The sequence below is a fragment of the Phoenix dactylifera genome, chromosome 4 (genome assembly GCF_009389715.1).
Source record: "Phoenix dactylifera cultivar Barhee BC4 chromosome 4, palm_55x_up_171113_PBpolish2nd_filt_p, whole genome shotgun sequence".
Taxonomy (NCBI): Eukaryota; Viridiplantae; Streptophyta; class Magnoliopsida; order Arecales; family Arecaceae; genus Phoenix; species Phoenix dactylifera.
Genome location: NC_052395.1, coordinates 14539728 through 14558045, shown reverse-complemented (window position 1 = coordinate 14558045; position 18318 = coordinate 14539728). Strand labels below are relative to the sequence as shown.

The 18318-nt window shown below is 36.7% G+C and overlaps 1 protein-coding gene across 6 annotated transcripts in view; it reads left to right on the top strand.

The window, feature by feature from the left end:
- Positions 1-5556: 5556 nt before the first annotated feature.
- The window catches only part of LOC103715853 (putative exosome complex component rrp40), a 32275-nt gene continuing 19513 nt past the window's right edge, over positions 5557-18318 (top strand). The window contains exons 1-4 of one of the 6 annotated variants that reach the window (XR_005511534.1): positions 5557-5745; positions 14715-14788; positions 16035-16304; positions 16424-16496. Coding sequence is in view for 1 of the 6 variants with exons in the window: in XM_026807992.2 (XP_026663793.2) it covers positions 14663-14788; positions 16424-16496 (199 nt within the window). In the remaining 5 variants the exon portion in view is untranslated. Of the gene's footprint in view, positions 5746-13864; positions 14789-15516; positions 15701-16034; positions 16305-16423; positions 16497-18318 lie in introns of those variants that run through there. The other 5 variants (XR_005511540.1, XM_026807992.2, XR_005511522.1 and 2 more) reach the window with 5 other exon arrangements.

Sequence of the window (18318 nt, the reverse complement as noted above, 5' to 3'; positions counted from 1 at the left end):
CTAATTTATAGCCGTTCTGGTTTTCCCAATCTGTTGATTTGTTAAACTTAAAATGGCAATATTATTTGATTATTCTGGTAGGGAGATTAGTTATGCAAGCGTAAAGATAGAGGTTTTATGCAAAGGAAATTGAAAACAGAGCTCTTTCTCAGACTGGCTTGAAGACCTAGGCTGTCAAGCTCTAGATCGGTCAAAATTTTAGAAAGTTTGTGCTTTTTTGATGTTTAATAGGGAACATTGTTTGACGCCTTTTCATTCTTGATGCTAAGTGGTCAATATGCTATTATGAAAATTGATATAGTTGTAGTGCTGTGCATAACTACCTCGGCCAAGTTGTTTGGTTGCATGGCTTCAAAATCCTTTTGAATCACCCATGCCAATAATTTTCTTATTTCTTCTTAAAACTAGTTGCTTGAAATTCAGTCCTTTGGAGACTTGATAGATCTTTTAGCTAGCTGGGAAGTCACTCAATATTGTCCATGACAGTCCTGGCTGGTTTCATATTTTTAAATGTTAAGATAACCAACTTTTGGCACTTGTTACTGAAGCGATCTTTTTGGTGAGAGAAGGAATTTCTTCCTCCAGTCCACTGAACTGGAATCTCTCACATGTTCTAAAAAGGTTGACATCCAAAGTTCAGTTGGATCTCACTTTAATCTGTTAACTAACCACTAGAGACCACAGCTTAAGCTGTTAGGGTGAAGGATGTATACCAGGCCTCAACATAATTGTCTTCCACTTGAATCATAGATGGAAGGATCATATATTTGTGATTTTTCAGGAGCACAATAGCAATCACGAGTTGAATTATCTGTTCAAAATCGTGATTTGATCCTTGAATGTTGTTTTCCATCAAATCATGCTGCATCAACTTGTTTCATTGTTAAAAACTTAAAATATAAAGAACTTGGAAATAAATATATGAGCAACAAACAATTTTTAGTTTTGCATGTTACTGAATTGAACAAAACTGCTATGTATCAATTTAGACCCTCTGATTTGTACTACTGGTAAAATATATGATATCCATGCATACAAATATGAAAAACACGATGACAAGTGTACTCTCTCCATTCTTTAAGCTAAAATCTAGGATCTGTTCAGAAATATGGCATATCATGTTCTTATACTTTAGTCTCTGATACTATGGTTTACAGCAAAGTCATGGGGTGAAGTGTTATTGCCTTTCGCAGAAAAAAGGGAAACTAAAGGCACAGTTTAAGTTAATATACGATGATATTAAACCTTAGCTGCCTCTATATATTGCTCTGTATTTTGCGTTCCCTTTTTGACCATTATGGGACAGCTCACATATCAAGTGATTATTTATTCTTCTCTGGGTTAATATTTAAATTCTGAACTTCATTTTTTCTATGGTGATACAGGATGTTAGTTCTTATGACTTAGTATTTGGGAAGTTTGCATTGTGTTCCCTTTTCGAGGACTACTTTGAGCAAGCAAGGAATCTCAACACGAGGATCATGCTAAAACCATTGGAAGATCGTCATGTGGATTTAGTTGCAACTGTATCCAACAAACTTTAGATGCATTTCATGACTGTTACATAAATCATTCCTTGAATGCTTTTGATGTTTCAATTTTTTTTTATATCTTTTATCATATTCTGTATACATACCCTTCTCTGTTTTGAAAAGGTGATATGATAATCAATTACAAGAAGTAAAAGCAATGGAGTCTTTTGGCCTACAAAACGATTATTCTTAGATTTCAATTATTCCTCAATTTGCTTTCTCATCAATAATAATAATAATAACAACAATAACCACCATTATTGTTAGATTTCATCAACAACAACAACAATAACAGCCACCAACATTATTCTTAGACTTCACAACCTAATATAGAGTGCAAGTTTCTGTATCATTTTTGGTCGAATATGATGTTTTGAGCTGATCTTAATCAGTTTGCATAACTTGTATTGTTATAATTTATACTGCTCCGTCTACTTATCTTTCAAATACAATGCTTTAGTTTTTCAAGCTAATGGAATGGAGTCTGAGTATGTGGTACTATCAGTCATTCAGTTGTTTTAGTTGCTTGCTTTTTCTTTCTTTTAATTGTACATGCCGAAGTATTGGTTAGAGCAATCTTGCATTATTCTGGTAGTTTTTCTATATAATAGAAGAGCTTTTGCTTTTAGCAAATGAAATGTTGCTTGCCTTAATATATTTAAAGTGTTTGATCCCTTGATCAGAAATCTAGGAAGGCCTTTGAAGGAAATGCATTATTCCGCTGGCAAAAGTTGTGCTTCTTATTGATTAATTTTGCTGTTTAATATTCTCATAATAATCAAAATTGTATTTGTATCAACGATTGACAAAAGAGGATGTTATTTCCATTTTGGCTTTCTTTTACAGGGACTTGGATGATCCACATAACATTATGGACCTTATGTATCTACTTCTGGTGCGTAAGAATCTAATCCTGGAAGAGACATCTACCCTCAACAGCTTGTTAGTTTTCACCTTAAATCATTAGACATGCTAATCTCTTAGTGTCAATTGCATTATGTCTTGTTTCCAGCATACTGCATTTAAGGTCATGTGCTTACCATCCTAGATATCAATTTGGGGCTTTTGGTATATTTCCTCTGCTAATAAAAGAAGGTACGTTCTTTAAATCATCATATCAAATCCCTAGTCATGTTATTTATCAAATTGTTAGATATTAGTTTTTTTTTTTTTTTTTGGTACAACGGCAGTTCACACCCCCGTAGATGGGTGCAGCCAACAAAATCAGAAATTAGATATTAGCTTTTACCGATTCATGTCCATTGGAAAATGATAGATTTTCTTTAACTATCTTTGCTCTTATATACATTAACTGTCAATATTTTCAAATGAGATATTGTTTTACAGTTTATTCCAAACTGAGAAAATTAATTTTAAAAGAAGAATTATTTATTGTTTGTGATTAGAATTATTGATGATTTGTGGTTATTTCTGTTTCTTTGCCCCCCTGTCTGCTTTTAGGCAGAAATTGGTGCATTTCATGAGTTTAAAAATTAGGCTTGTTCAGAATTTTTTTCTTACATGGGTAAGTTATCTCTCCATTGTTGTGGTTGGTTCATTTATCTTAATGTCTTATTATGGTCAATTTCTAAAGCTTCGGAAGTTTTTTCGGCAAATATTCATGACTTTCCTTTTTTATCCTATTGTGCCTTTTTGCATTCTTAATATTCCAATAGAAGTAGTTAATCTGCCATGATTTATAAAGTTGAAAAGAAAACATGAAAGCTTTTTTTTAGCACATGCAAGTGCACTGAGTTTTTTTTTTTTTTGGTTGGGGCGGCGGTGTTGAGGGAGCATTGGGATTGAGTGTCAAAGAGATGGAGACAGAGCATTGATAGTGGGCAGTCCTGCTGTTCGCTTCACTTTACAAGTTAACAATACTGCAAAATGACATGTCTATCATGGAAAGCATTTCTGTATTTTGTATGGTCATTCACATATCTGAGTGTATATGATTTAACCCAAACCCATTTACTCCACGGAAACACCAACTTTGTCCAACTATTCTAATCAACATACCTTGCCAAATAATTACTTTAAATCGAGTTTAAAAATCTTTTTTCTCTTTGTTTGCATATTAGTGAAGATGTGAAATTGTAGAAATTTGAAGTGTTACTTATTTCTTAGGATTGCAAACATTTCAAAAGACAAAAACAGAATCATTTGGAGTATCCTTTTGCTGCACTGCTTTCTCATGCATCTGTTCTTTGCTTTTACAAGATTCGCACTTTATTTTGCATATAGTCTCATATTACAATGTTTCCTTTGAGAAAGTGTATGGAAAGACCCTAAATAAATTATACGAAAGTTGTTGAGATCATACATCATCAGTGCCTTGTGAAGTGCCAAAACGAGTGTTCGGATTCCAGTTCCCAAGCTACTTTTGAAATGTATCAGTTTCCTTTGATCTTTTCTTCTCTTTCCTGATCGTTTACGTGTTTGTTTGTCGTTTATCCTTCGAAGCCTGAAACATGATTCAGTTTGTGTTATCTCCCGTTGTAAAATTTAGCTTCAGCTATTTGAACAATGCATTCTGTTCAACTTGTATTTTTCTTGTCGATTTCATATTTATGCGGTTCTCAGATCGAATTGCATAGCAGGGCATTTCCAGAAGATTATGGTGTTATGGGCTTGAGATATGGATCAGAAATCTATCCATTGGCACCTCATTTATGCCATTTCCTTGTGACAACCATATATTTGACTGATTTATCTTCTGAATTGTGATCTAAATCCCTTAAATGTGTATCATCTTTCAACTTTCACTGTCTCTTATTCATCAAACTTCTCGTATAGGTTTGCTAATATTAGTTTGCATAGCATTATTTGTATGGGATAGAACTTGAATACATCTATATGAGAAATTCATGGGCTTATACTACATGTTGCTGTCAATCTTGTATAGCAGTGTGGAGAATTGGGGAACCAGAACATGTAATTTGAAACATATTTTAACTGTACATATTGAATCTTAAACTATATAGTTAAAAATTTTTCGAAGACTAATACAGCTGTTTCCCTTCAGCATCAATAAATGTCGCAAGAATAATGACAAAGAAAATTTGGTTGATGTTGAAGAACAAAGACAGGCTAACTTAGTAAAGGATAATTTTTTCATTGTTAGGTGGAATATAACCGAAGTACTTCAGGTCTAAGCATGTGCTACTTCTGTTTTAGGTAGTATCTTCTGTTAATTGCAGTCATTTTCCCAGGATAAATTTTCCTCTTCTGGATACTGACCAAAGTGGACACTCCCTTGCAAATCAGAACATGTGATGTTTTTAATTTTGTTCCCTTCACCATTGAAATTTTCGTACTAGATATCTCGTGTAGTTTCATTTATGCTGGTCAAGATTAAGCTAAGAGATGCCTGAGGTAGGCCAAGTGTGCATATATGATGACGTTTAAGGTATGCCTTTGTTTCATTTGCTTATTGCCTTTATCCTCATATAATTTCCTGAAGTTATGGAAAAAACTTCTGTTGAAGTTGGATCGTTTTGATTTGAAGTTTTAATTTTGTTTGGTTTAACTGGACCTTGTGAATTCTGTTATATGATTTATATGAAGTTTATCACATTGTTTTCATCCTAATTATACTTCCATCTTTATGCCCTAGCAATTATATGTTGCATATAATTGCAATCTTTTCCAACAGTTCATCTCAGTGCTATGATCAAACAGCTTTATATGAAGGATGTGTTATTAACACGTTGTTAAGTAACTGACACTGACCAATATGCCTAAATGGATGAACACATGGGACTTATTAAATCAATATGTTAAAACTCTGTATGCTTAAGTAATTAGTACTAGTGGTTGGTTTATCTGTTTAATTAACTAAATTAATTTCATTGATAAAGTTCCATATTGTGAAGGTCGAAACACTTATAGCCTTCGTATTTCAGTTCACCATTTCGCTTAGCCCTGTTTGGATGCTTTTGGTAATGTGCAGTTTTGTTCAACTGGTTGACATTCATTAAAAAAAAAATATGGGAGAAACTATGAGTAGTGCAGTAAAACTAGAAATTAATTGTCACTATCATTTATGCCTCTTTTTTTTAATTGGTGTTGTACTTTATTAGATGAAAGCAAACAACATATGAACTTCAAAGGCTTGAAGAACTGGAGTCGTGCTGTTGGTTATGGATTAGGTTCAAGCAGTCCACTGTGTCCTTCATCTAATTTTGGTCTTGAGCTTGCTGGAAGTTCACAAGTATGATTATATTATTCTTTTGAGAATCATAATATTGCTTACAATTCCATTAGCCTCTTATTTGCAATTTTTGAGTTTCTTACTGCATAGGAATAATAAATAAATAAAATCTTGTGTGGATAATTTGATTTTTCATTGGAAGATTACTAATGTTGCATTATGAGATTATAATCTTGGCATTTGTAAAATATGTAGTCAATGTGGATTAGTGTGAGTTAGGGTACATTTTCTGGTACTGCTAAAGCATCTACAAAGGTTAAATATTTAACTTAACTGAAAGTACGGACGGTTAATTTCTTCTAAAGCCCTTCAAGATTTATTAGAATATTGCCATGGCATCTAGAAATATTTTAATTCAGCCTTTCTATACTTACTTTAAGTTATTATATCATGCATAATTTTATGTTTATAGTCATTTGTATGCATTGATGGCCCTATAGAAAAGTGTTATCATGCATAGGAAACACTCACCATGGGATGAAAGCTTTAAAACACATGGATGCTATAACACATATTATGTTTTTAGGTCATAGCATCTATTGCTTGTTAGGACTCATCTAAGATGACATCATGAAAGATGATGAAGAAGAGAATGAAAGAACAAAGTGTAGGATTTATTAATGATTAAATGTTTTATTTGTCCCTCTTCCCACGGGTTTTTGTGTCACCCTTTTCATGCTTTCCCTCAGTTTTATGTCATGCTTTTACGTCCGTGCAAGAGGGGGATTCCTTGCACGAACGTAAAAGCAAGTGCTTTTACGGCTTCCTTGCACGAACGTAAAAGCAAGTGCTTTTACGTCCGTGCAAGAGGGGCGCGAGTTTTTGAGGGACGCGACCGTGGCTTCGCGGTATCGCAGGGACGCGACCATGGCTTCGCGGTATCGCGCCTCACGCGAAGGATCGCGCCCGCGACCGATTTCGCCACGCGAAGGATCGCGCCCGCGATCGTGAAGAGACGCACCCGACAGGCCCTCTCGTAGAGGTCTATAAATAGACGGCCTCTACAGATTAAAATATATATAAAAATATATGAGATTAGAAGTAGAGGATTCCTAATCTCTCTTCTTTCTCTACTCTCTACTAGTTAAAATATTTCTTCCAAATTCTTTTTAAACGGGCTTGCTGCATATTGATTCTGGGTTCGAAGCCTTCTTTGATCTGTGCAAATCATCGAAGTTGAAGGAACGAGAGGCTGTTGTATCTCAGGAGTAGAACGCTATCCAAGCCTAGTGCACTGTAAGGCGGCGAAATCTACTTCAAGGAAAGTGACCAACATACCACGCCTCAGCATCTTGGATTCCATTTTTCCTACTTTTACTTTTAATTTTTTTGTTTTAGCCTATTACTGCCTATTATTTATTGAAGTAGAATAGTTTAGTTTTATTTCTGCTTCAAATTTAGATTCAACAATCTTGAAGTAGATTTCCCTACGTATAATAGGCTAGTAATTAGAATTACCCCAATGGCCAATGCAAGTGATCTGGTTCCTCCTGAAAAGTTTAATGGAACTAATTTTAAGCGTTGGAGAGAGAAAATGGAAATCTTCTTAACCACGCTTGGATTATTTTCCATAATTTTTGACTCTCCTCCAAATGAGGATGAGAATGAACCGGCTAGGACTGTAATTTAGAGGAATTTAAGAAGAAAGGCTACCTGTGTAGGGGTAGGATTTTGTCCTATCTTTCTGATCCCCTTTTTGATGTCTATTGCACTCTGAAAACCTCTAAGAAGATTTGGGATGATCTTAATAAAAAATATGGTATCCAAGATGCCGGAATGGACAAGTATACTGCTAGTCAATTCCTGTCTTATAAGATGGTAGACACCAAGCCCATAGTTGACCTAGCTCATGAGCTAACAGTGATTTATCATGAATTAGGCTTAAGGCAGGGGCGGCCCCAAGCCTTAGGCGACCTAGGCGGTCGCCCAAGGCCCCGGCTCGAGAGAAGGCCCCCGCGCGACAGCACGATTGCTACTCTGCTAGTTCTAGGCTCCTAGCCTCCCAGCTCCCGCTCCTGGCTACAGTGTCCGTAGAACAGAGGTAAGGCCGCAGGAGCCAACGGCTACTCGACAAGACGCGGGTGAGTGTGAGTCGCCGCGACGCCACCCCCGTGAGGCCGTGACTCCCGTCCCAATCCTATCGGCCATCGCCCATCATTCCTCTCTTTGAAATCCTCATCGTGCTCCACTCCTCAATCCTTATCCTCTTCTCTTCTGTTCCGTGACTGCCTGGGTCGTCTACTCGTCTCCTCCGCGGCTCCGCAGCTCCGCGCCTCTGCCAGTCCACCTCCCCACCTCCCCGGGCCCCGGCATCTCACGACGGTCCCCGCCTCCCCGGCATCCAGGCGGTCCCGCACCTCCTCGCCTCCCTTCCGGGCCCCGGCTCCCGTGACCCCGTCGGCCCGTCCAACTCAATCCAGCGAGCCGGCGAGGTCGTCTCTTCCGCCTGAGCGCCTCCCCGGCCCCCGCCTCCCTGGCATCCCGGCGATCCTGCAAGGCTACGACCTCCTCGCCTCCCTCCCGGGCCCCCGGCCCCGGCTCCCGCCTTCCGTGAGGCCGTGACCAGTGAGGCAGTGACCTCCACCTCCTCGCCAGTCGCCTCCCTCCCCGGCCCCGGCTCTCGTGACCTCCTCCGCTCCTCGCCCCCGCCCCGGCTCCCATGAGGCCGTGACCTCCTCGCCTCCCTCCTCAACCCCGGCTCTCATGACCCCGGCGGGCCCGGCCGTCCTCTCACGTCTGTCTGTGAGACTGTGAGTCTGTCAGTCTGTGACAGTGAGTCAGTGGCATGGACACACGGTGTGATTCTTCTAATTCTCCTAATTTTGTTGTTTGATTATATTTTCAACCTTCAGCGTTTAATTCCTCTAATTTTGTTAGAATATCTATAATTTTGTTACAATTTTTCTCTTCTAATTTTTCTCTTTTGTATTTTACACTTATTAAAAATTTATTATTATTATTATTATTATTTTAAAAAAGGCCTCATTTAGTGAGTTTGCCCTAGGCCCCCAAATGCATTGGGCCGCCCCTGGCTTAAGGGGAATGGGTATAACTGAGAGCCTTCAAGTTGCTTGTACCATTGACAAGCTTCCACCTTCTTGGAAAGATTTTGGGTTGTCCCTAAAACATAAGACCGAGGAAATGAGCATGAAAACCCTATTATCTGCCATTAGGATCCAAGAGCAACATCTTGAGAAAAACAATGAGCAAATTATGAACCCTGAGTTTCTAACTAAGGTGAACTTTGTAGAAGGCCAGAATAAAAACCTATAGGTTCAAAAACTCCAAATTTTGAAAAGGGTGGACCTAAGAACAAAGGAAAGTCCATGAAGCCAAAACACCAGATCAATAAGAATGATCGGAGGCCGATTTGCTACAATTGTGGAAAATCCGGTCATATGGCACGAGTATGCCGGATGAAGAAGAAGAAGTATCAAAACTATGAACATGCGCCTCCTCAACCTGCCAATCCACAACCAACATGGTGTTATCCAGTACTGGTCCTACTAGTACTGATGATCGGTATGTAACTTTAAGTCCAGAGTTAAATTTGGCAATTCATTCTACCGATTGGTTAGTGGATACAGGTGCGAATGTTCATATGTGTACTGATCGTACCCTTTTACTGTTTATCATGTCCGGGGCGGCCTAACAGTGACTATGGGAAATTCTACCTCGGCACGAGTACTTGGAACTGGGAAAGTACTTCTAAGGCTTACATCTGAAAATGTGCTTCCTCTATTTAATGTGTACCATGTGCCCGAAGGAAGGAGGAATCTGATCAGTGGATCTCTTCTGATAAGGAGTGGCTATTCTTTGTTATTTCAATCTAAGAAAGTGATTATAACAAAGAATGGAACATTTGTAGGCAAAGTCTATGAGTGTGATGGCTTATATGTAATTAATAAAATGAATGATGTACCTGTGGATATTCCTTCTCATAGCAATAATAAAGTTATTCTTTCAGTATATTCTTCATTTCTTTGGCATGCTAGATTAGGACATGTGAATAATAATACTATTAAAAGAATGATTAGTTCTGGTTTATTGCCTAATGTTTCATTAGATGAAAAAGAAAAGTGCCAAATTTGTGTTCAATCTAAACAACCTAGAAAACCATTTAAAATGGTAAATAGAAATTCAACTTTATTAGAATTAATACATTCAGATGTATGCGATCTAAATGGAACTTTGACTAAAGGGGGTAGAAGGTATTTTATTACCTTCATAGATGATTACTCTAAGTATTGTCAAGTTTATTTAATGAAATCTAAAGATGAAGCTTTTGAGATGTTTAAGACTTATAAATTCTTGGTAGAAAATCAACTTGACAAGAGAATAAAAATTCTCAGGTCAGATAGAGGAGGAGAATACACCTCTAATGACTTGAATGAATTCTGTAGAGTTAATGGAATTCTACATGAAGTAACACCTCCCTATTCACCTCAGTCTAATGGAGTGACTGAAAGGAAAAATAGGACTTTGCAAGATATGGTAAGATCTTTGCTTGCCAACTCAGGTTTACCTGAGGTTTGGTGAGGGGAAGCAGTGCTTACTGCATGTTTCCTGCTTAATAGGGTTCCATTTAAAGGTTCTAATGAATCTCCTTATAAACTTTGGAAAGGAAGAAAACCTAACGTAAACTTCCTAAAAGTTTGGGGTTGTTTGGCTAAGGTTAATATTCCTTTAATTAAGAAAAGAAAATTAGGACCTAATACTTTTGATGCTATATTTCTTGGTTATTCTCTTAATAGTGTTACTTATAGATTCTTAGTCATTAGTTCTGACATTAATGGCATTGATAAGAATACTATAATTGAATCTAAAGATGCTTCTTTCTTTGAAGACATTTTTCCTTTTAAGGATAAAATAGAAAAGCATATAATAGATAGAACAAATAATGAATCTTGTAATTCACCTTCTAATGAAAATGAAAATGAACTTATTGATGTTAATGAACTTGGTAGAAGCAAAAGAATTAGGAAAAAGAAAGATTTTGGATCTGATTTCTATACCTTTATGGTAGAAGATGATCCTAAAACATATAAAGATGCTATGAACTCATTAGATTCTATGTTTTGGAAGGAAGCTATTAATAGTGAAATGAATTCACTTATGACTAATGAAACATGGTTTCTAACTGATTTACCACCTGGTAGTAAGGCTATAGGTTGTAAATGGATCTTATAGAAGAAATTAAGACCTGATGATTCAATTGAAAAATATAAAGCAAGATTAGTTGCTAAGGGCTTTACTCAGAAAGAGGGTATAGACTACTTTGATACGTATTCTCCTGTGACTAGGATAACCACTATCCGTACTTTAATTGCACTGGCTTCAATCCATAATTTGATAATCCATCAGATGGATGTCAAGACTGCCTTCCTCAATGGTAATTTAGAGGAAGAGATTTATATGGATCAGCCAGAGGGATATGTGGCTCAGGGACAGGAAAGAAAGTTTGTAGGTTAGTCAAATCTCTTTATGGTTTAAAACAAGCTCCTAAGCAATGGTATAGAAAATTTGATGAAATAATTGTTTCTTATGGCTTTAAAGTAAATGAATCTGATAAATGCTTATATTCTAAGTTAGAAAATATTTCATGTGTTATCTTATGTTTATATGTTGATGATATCTTAATTTTTGGTACTGATATGAATATTGTAACTGATATCAAGAATTTTTTATCTAATAATTTTGATATGAAAGATTTAGGTCAGGCAGAGGGTAATGCTTGGTAATAGGATTACTAGAATACCTAATGGTATAATCTTTGATCAATCACAATATATTGAGAAAATTTTGAAGAAATTTGATAAGTACAACTGTAAACCAGTGAGTACACCTTATGATCATGGTTTGAACTTGAAGTGCAACAAAGGTGATCCAGTAGCCCAAGAAAAATATGCTCAGATTATTGGGACACTGATGTATATTGCAAATACAAGTAGACCTGACATTTCCTATGCTATAGAAAAGCTCAGTAGGTTTAATAGTTGCCCTAATCTTAGTCACTGGGAAGCACTGGACAGAGTACTTAGATACTTGAGAGGTACCATGTCTTATGGTTTACATTACTCAAGATTTTCCGCTGTACTTGAAGCATACAGTGATGCTAGTTGGATCACTGATTCAGTGAACCGAAAAGGAACTAGTAGATACATATTCATGTTGGGTGGTGCAGCTGTTGCTTGGAGATCATCCAAACAAACTGTGATCACCAGATCCACTATGGAGGCTGAGATTGTAGCCTTAGATTCTGCATCTCAAGAAGCAGAATGGTTTAAAAATCTTATGTCAGAAATTCCTATTATGGAAAAGCCTATGCCTGCTATCTCTTTGTTATGTGATAATGAAGCTGCAATTAATACTTGTAGAAATACTGAATATAACAAGAGAAACAGAAGACACATTAGTGTGAGACATAAGATAATTAGATACCTAATTAAAAATGGCATCGTGACTTTGGAATTTGTTAGATCTGAAGGTAACCTAGCAGATCCTTTGACTAAAGGACTAGCTAGAAGCAAAGTTATAGAAACATCAAGGGGGATGGGACTGAAACCCATAAGGAATCATTGACAATGGCAACCCAACCTATTCTGACTGGAGATCCCAAGACGAAAGATTCAACGGAAAAAACAAGTTGTTTAATGATTAGTTAGCACTATTATTAAAATGACTTTATGTCATTTGGTCTCTCCCTATGATGTGAGTGCTAAACACAGCAGAGGTATACGGAGGATTTTAAAACTCTGAATGAGTCCGAGTCTATGACAAGGTGCTGTGCTGCGAGCACCCTTGGAGGATTCACCTATGTGAGTGTGACTGTATGGCCGCAGTCTATGGGGATAAGGGTTAACCCCTAGAGCGCTCATGAAACTGAGATATTGGTGCATGAGGCCGAAAAGCACCACCTATGATGAACCCAATATTTGCATTTGTCATGGGTGAAGTATATGAAAATCTGAACCAAAGAATTTTGGTTCAAAGCTTTTTGGCTACCACTATTCCTTTCAGATGTAAGTATACTTTCACTAGGTAAAGGTTCAAAGCCGCAAGCTACCTTTATTGAAGTCATGACATGAAAAGCCTGGTATGACTATTTTTTATATAAAATCTTGAAAACATTTTAATCAGGTGGGGGATTGTAGGATTTATTAATGATTAAATGTTTTATTTGTCCCTCTTCCCACGGGTTTTTGTGTCACCCTTTTCATGCTTTCCCTCAGTTTTATGTCATGCTTTTACGTCCGTGCAAGAGGGGATTCCTTGCACGAACGTAAAAGCAAGTGCTTTTACGGCTTCCTTGCACGAACGCAAAAGCAAGTGCTTTTACGTCCGTGCAAGAGGGGCGCGAGTTTTTGAGGGACGCGACCGTGGCTTCGCGGTATCGCGCCTCACGCGAAGGATCGCGCCCGCGACCGGTTTCGCCACATGAAGGATCGCGCCCGCGATCGTGAAGAGACGCACCCGACAGGCCCTCTCGTAGAGGTCTATAAATAAACGGCCTCTACAGATTAAAATATATATAAAAATATATGAGATTAGAAGCAGAGGATTCCTAATCTCTCTTCTTTCTCTACTTTCTCTACTAGTTAAAATATTTCTTCCAAATTCTTTTTAAATGGGCTTGCTGCATATTGATTCTGGGTTCGAAGCCTTCTTTGATCTGTGCAAATCATCAAGGTTGAAGGAACGAGAGGCTGTTGTATCTCAGGAGTAGAACGCCATCCAAGCCTAGTGCACTGTAAGGCGGCGAAATCTACTTCAAGGAAAGTGACCAACATCAGCATCTCGGGTTCCATTTTTCCTACTTTTACTTTTAATTTTTTGTTTTAGCCTATTACTGCCTATTATTTATTGAAGTAGAATAGTTTAGTTTTATTTCTGCTTCAAATTTTATTTGCAACACAAAGAAACTAAAGGATGAAGCATATATCCATTTTCGATGAGAAGGATGACAAGGAAGCTTGTTTTTGGTAACGATATGAGGCAATGTCAAGGGGTTGCCTTACAAATTTTCATTGTATATGTGATAGAAATGTCTTACATATTTTGTAGATTATGCATCATGTTGATAATAAAATAAATTATAATTCAGTACATTATTTTTTTAATGTATCCCTGTATCCTGTTTATTCACTATAGTTGAATCAGCCATTTTGAAACACATGCTAGTCTAGCTACTGTTTCTGTGCCCGTGCAACATTAATATCCGTAGTTTCAGCACTGTGATCCCTAAAATCAAGAGCATCCTGAGCTTATCTTGACCTTAATATTCATTTGCATGAGGACAGGGTGCTATTTTCTAATGTTTTCATATTGAGTTGTCTAAATATATGCATAGACTGTAAGTGCAGAGGTATTATTAAATTATAAAACTGATGCTTGTTTCCTTTTAAGTTTGGTGGCATATTGTACCTGATGCTTTATTTAATAGGCTTCTTAAGAAAACAAAACAATAAACTAAGTGCAATGACTTGTACATAAATCAAAAGCATTTGGTGCAAATATATGGCTATGTATAACTTGATAATCTACCATGTTTTTTTGAATTTTTTTTGCTCTTATCTGTAATGTCATCAAAAAGTAGTGATTGGAATGTCAATGAGATCAAGTACGGGTAGGAAATTTTCTTAAGTTCTTACTGTTATAATTGATTATCCTGAATTTTTATGGGAATTTGATGTTACTTTCACTTGCTAGATGTTTTAGATCATGTTTCATATGTTTATCAATCTTCTAAAATCCTGGTTAACTTGCTGCTCTCTTTATTATTTTTTTTATTTACTAGTTACATTCACACTTAGGTGATGTGTGCTGGCTTTTCTTTATGCTCTCTTCATTGGCATGCTATATGCACATTTAGCCTAATTAGCACGAAAGCCCAGATCCTGTGCATACTTCATTATTGATGCTTTTTTCAGATTCTTCTCTTTTATCCTCTTTTCTCCCTTCTATTTTAGGTATTGTGTTCCTGCAGCATGTACCGTGTGTGGAAGATACGGTTCTTGGTATTGTTGTAGATAGTAAACCAGATGTAAGTATCTTTTATTTTATACTGTAAGAGACTCCTGTATGCATATTTCATCGCTCTGTAGCAGTTAGAAATTATTTATATGTTTTAAGTCATTTAATTTTGCGAAGTTCCTATGCTTGTTTGATCTTTAAATGAAGTTCTCAAGAATAATAAATTCTAAATAAGATGATTGCAACATGTTAGCCTTCTTCCTCTTCTACTTGCAAACCAAATACTTGATCACTACCTTCTTATCCAAAGAATAAAAGCTAATACTACGAGCTCCTTCTCTAGAAAGCAATATGGCCATTTGTTCTTTCAACCCAGGTTAAACGCTTAAACTTGCCTTATACAAACATTGAATACAAAAGGGTCGTACTTAGATTAACCAAGGGCGAAACCATATTTTATTTGGTTACAAGGAAAGGTCTATGTTTATATAATGAAATTTGATTACGCCGGGCATTACTATTAACTGTTCCAAGAAAGTGGATTAGCATATGGATTTATATAAGTTGATTTGAAATTGCTGGTGATGGAGTCCAATATATGTTTCCTAGTTACATTTGAAAAAGCTTAAATGCTGTATTTTCTTTGATATCCTTCAGAGGTCGGCAGGCGTGTAGCATCCCCTCATACTCTGCTGACAGATATTTTTCAAATCTAAATTCATCTTTTCACTTATTGGTTACTGTTTCTGAGATCGCATTCTTTGTACATGGTTTTCAGACATATTATTCTGTTTTCAGAAATTTCTGGTTGACATAAAGGGACCAACTTTGGCATATTTACCGGTACTTGCATTTGAAGGTGGAACTAGGAGAAACATACCAAAGTTCGACGAATCAGTTTCCTTAGTTATATTACATCAATTTTGCTGATTCAGACTTTCAGATTTTCCTTGAATATATATGACATCAACATTGTTGACTCGTATGTCATATTAGTTATGTTTCGGTCTTATATCTCTTTGTTCGCTGGCAGCATGCTTTGAATTTTGTCGAGAAATAATTGGTTTTACTTTATGTGACATGGACTTCATATCCATAATTTTCGCCATGTGAAGTGTCTGCAACACATGGAGACATTGATCTACAGATGTTTTCATGTTAAATAGATAGATATATCACCATCTTGGTTCATTGATGTTCACAAATCTCCAATTTTCTTGTCTTTTTTGCTTTTCAGACGTGTAATCTCTTCGGCAATAAAGAATGCTGTCTTCTTTACCAAATGTGTACCTTATTGTATGTGTTTGATTTTATAGGTTGTTTCTTATGTCAAAGAACATGCGCACCGTTAAAAAATGTACTTTGTTTGAAGGCATTTAATGGCTGATGAAGCTAGGTTATGTGATCCTAGGAAAAGGTTGGAAAATCTTGTTTGAGTGGAGACCATGAGCAGATGATTTGACACAACTCAAATTTGTATATGGAACCATGACACATTCATAGGTAAATTGGGGTGTTCTGAAACAAATAGCTTCTATCATTTGAGAGAGATTTGACAGTGTTCTTTGGGATTGTTAAATTTTGAGGTAATGTTGGGAACATTTTTTTATGTTCCTAATCCTGAAATTTGTGCTATTCATATCATGTGATATTATTTTTTAGTTCATGTGTGGAATATTTACTCATCAGTGATAGTCTACTGCAGGTAGGTACTTTACTGTATGCCCGAATGGTCAAAGCTAATAACAGCATGAATCCTGAACTTTCATGCACCGATGGTAATAAACTTAGTGCTGACTGATAGCTTGCGTGCCATTTGCTATTATCTTGCAAAATAAATCATATTGTAGTTCACAATGGCAATCGGTGGTCAAAGCTAATTCCCATGTACCATCCGAACTTATAGATTGCTTGCTTATTTCTGTCAATATGCATGTGTTTATTTGACTTTTCTACGTTTTCTCATCTGTTGCTTGTTTTGTAAAGGCTAGTTATAGTCTATATATTTTATGATCTAAATGTGCCTAAACCTGCCAAATTGCTTGATGCTTGGTTCCTAATTTGTGTTATATCACTAGGTTAATTATGTAAAACATGTAAAACAATTTGAAAGGTTGTAAATAAGTGGTCATTATTCCTTACTAGTTCCACTAACTTGCTTCCTGTTGGATATGCCTGTATGTTGGATATGATTGCAGAAGGGATAAAAACCCAGCAATTTCAAAAATTAGTTACGCTGCAAAGATTGATAGCTACTTAGATATGCAGTGTAAACTGTGGACTTTTAGGAAGCTAACATAGTTAGACCCAGTATATTGGTCTATATCACAAGGATTCTAGTGTTAGTATCTGGTTTGGATGCACATTTAGGAGTCCATCCTCCTCGAAGAATTTCCTCTTGTAGATCCGCATCCAAGTGACACCCACATACCTGTCTATCGGGATCTGGTATGCTGTGATAAGCAAAGGGACCAGGTAACACTGGCATTGGTTCCTTGGCTTCCAATTTTTCAAAATTAGCTTAACGTTTCCTTGTCTTTCAATTTTTTTAACGTGTCTCCCTCTATCATTTTGCTGAGGGAAACTAAATGGACAGATATCACTTTGTCAACAAGATATCTCTGTGTCTAAGAGCTTGATGAGTAGAATTATTAACTTGTGCATGCGGGTGTCTAACTTGTTCCTTGTCCATACCCTCCCATCAAATGTTAGATGGTGTAATTTTGACAGGAATTTCTCTGTGTTGGCTTATTTCTTTAACAATCTATTTAGAAGTTAATAATTTTCTTTTTGTTTATTAACACTAGACTTGTTTGAATTGAACTATGTCTTTCGTGTGAAGAGGTTCTTTGAGTTATTATTCAATCTTAACATACCTAAATGAAGTTGAATTAGAGTTGGAGGCATGGGATTGGTCTTGCTTTCAGGCAAGTATTATTTCGTAGGAAGTGTATTGATTCCCTAACAAACGTGTCTATGCAATAGGATTTGTTCTTTGCGAGGTTTCTATCCAGATGCTCACGGGACTTTTGTAGTTAATTAATTTTTGATACTGGTTGTTAAAGGTGGTGTATGTTGAGGTCGGAGACAACATTTGACTTGTTTGATTCAGAACAGGAAGTAATGGATCATCTAAATGATTATTGGTACATGCACTTGTAATTAATTATGAAATGCTTTCTAGTAAGCATTGCAGTGCCAAGCAAAGCACATATAGCGGGGCTAATTACAGGGTATGTGAATTTAAACATCCAATACCATCGTGAAGTCCATGGTTCACTGTCCTAGTTTTGGTACCCGTATTGGGACCGTGCCCGTAAAATGTCGGTGTGGGCTGGTTCTTGGTATCGACACTCGATACACCTCCTATACTGAGTATTGGTTCACTATTCGTATGGTAATGGTATGCCTAGCGCCGGGTGGTGTGGTCCAACATGGCGAACCATGTGTGAAAATGTAAGGTCTTTTCTATTTTGTGATTGGTTTTCTTCTAAGGAAAACTGCCTGGAAGACTTTGTTTTCGATGGGAAATCTAGTTTTCTTTCTTCTTATTTCAACGGAAAATTGACAAATTTGAAATATATGTTTCTATATTTTGGG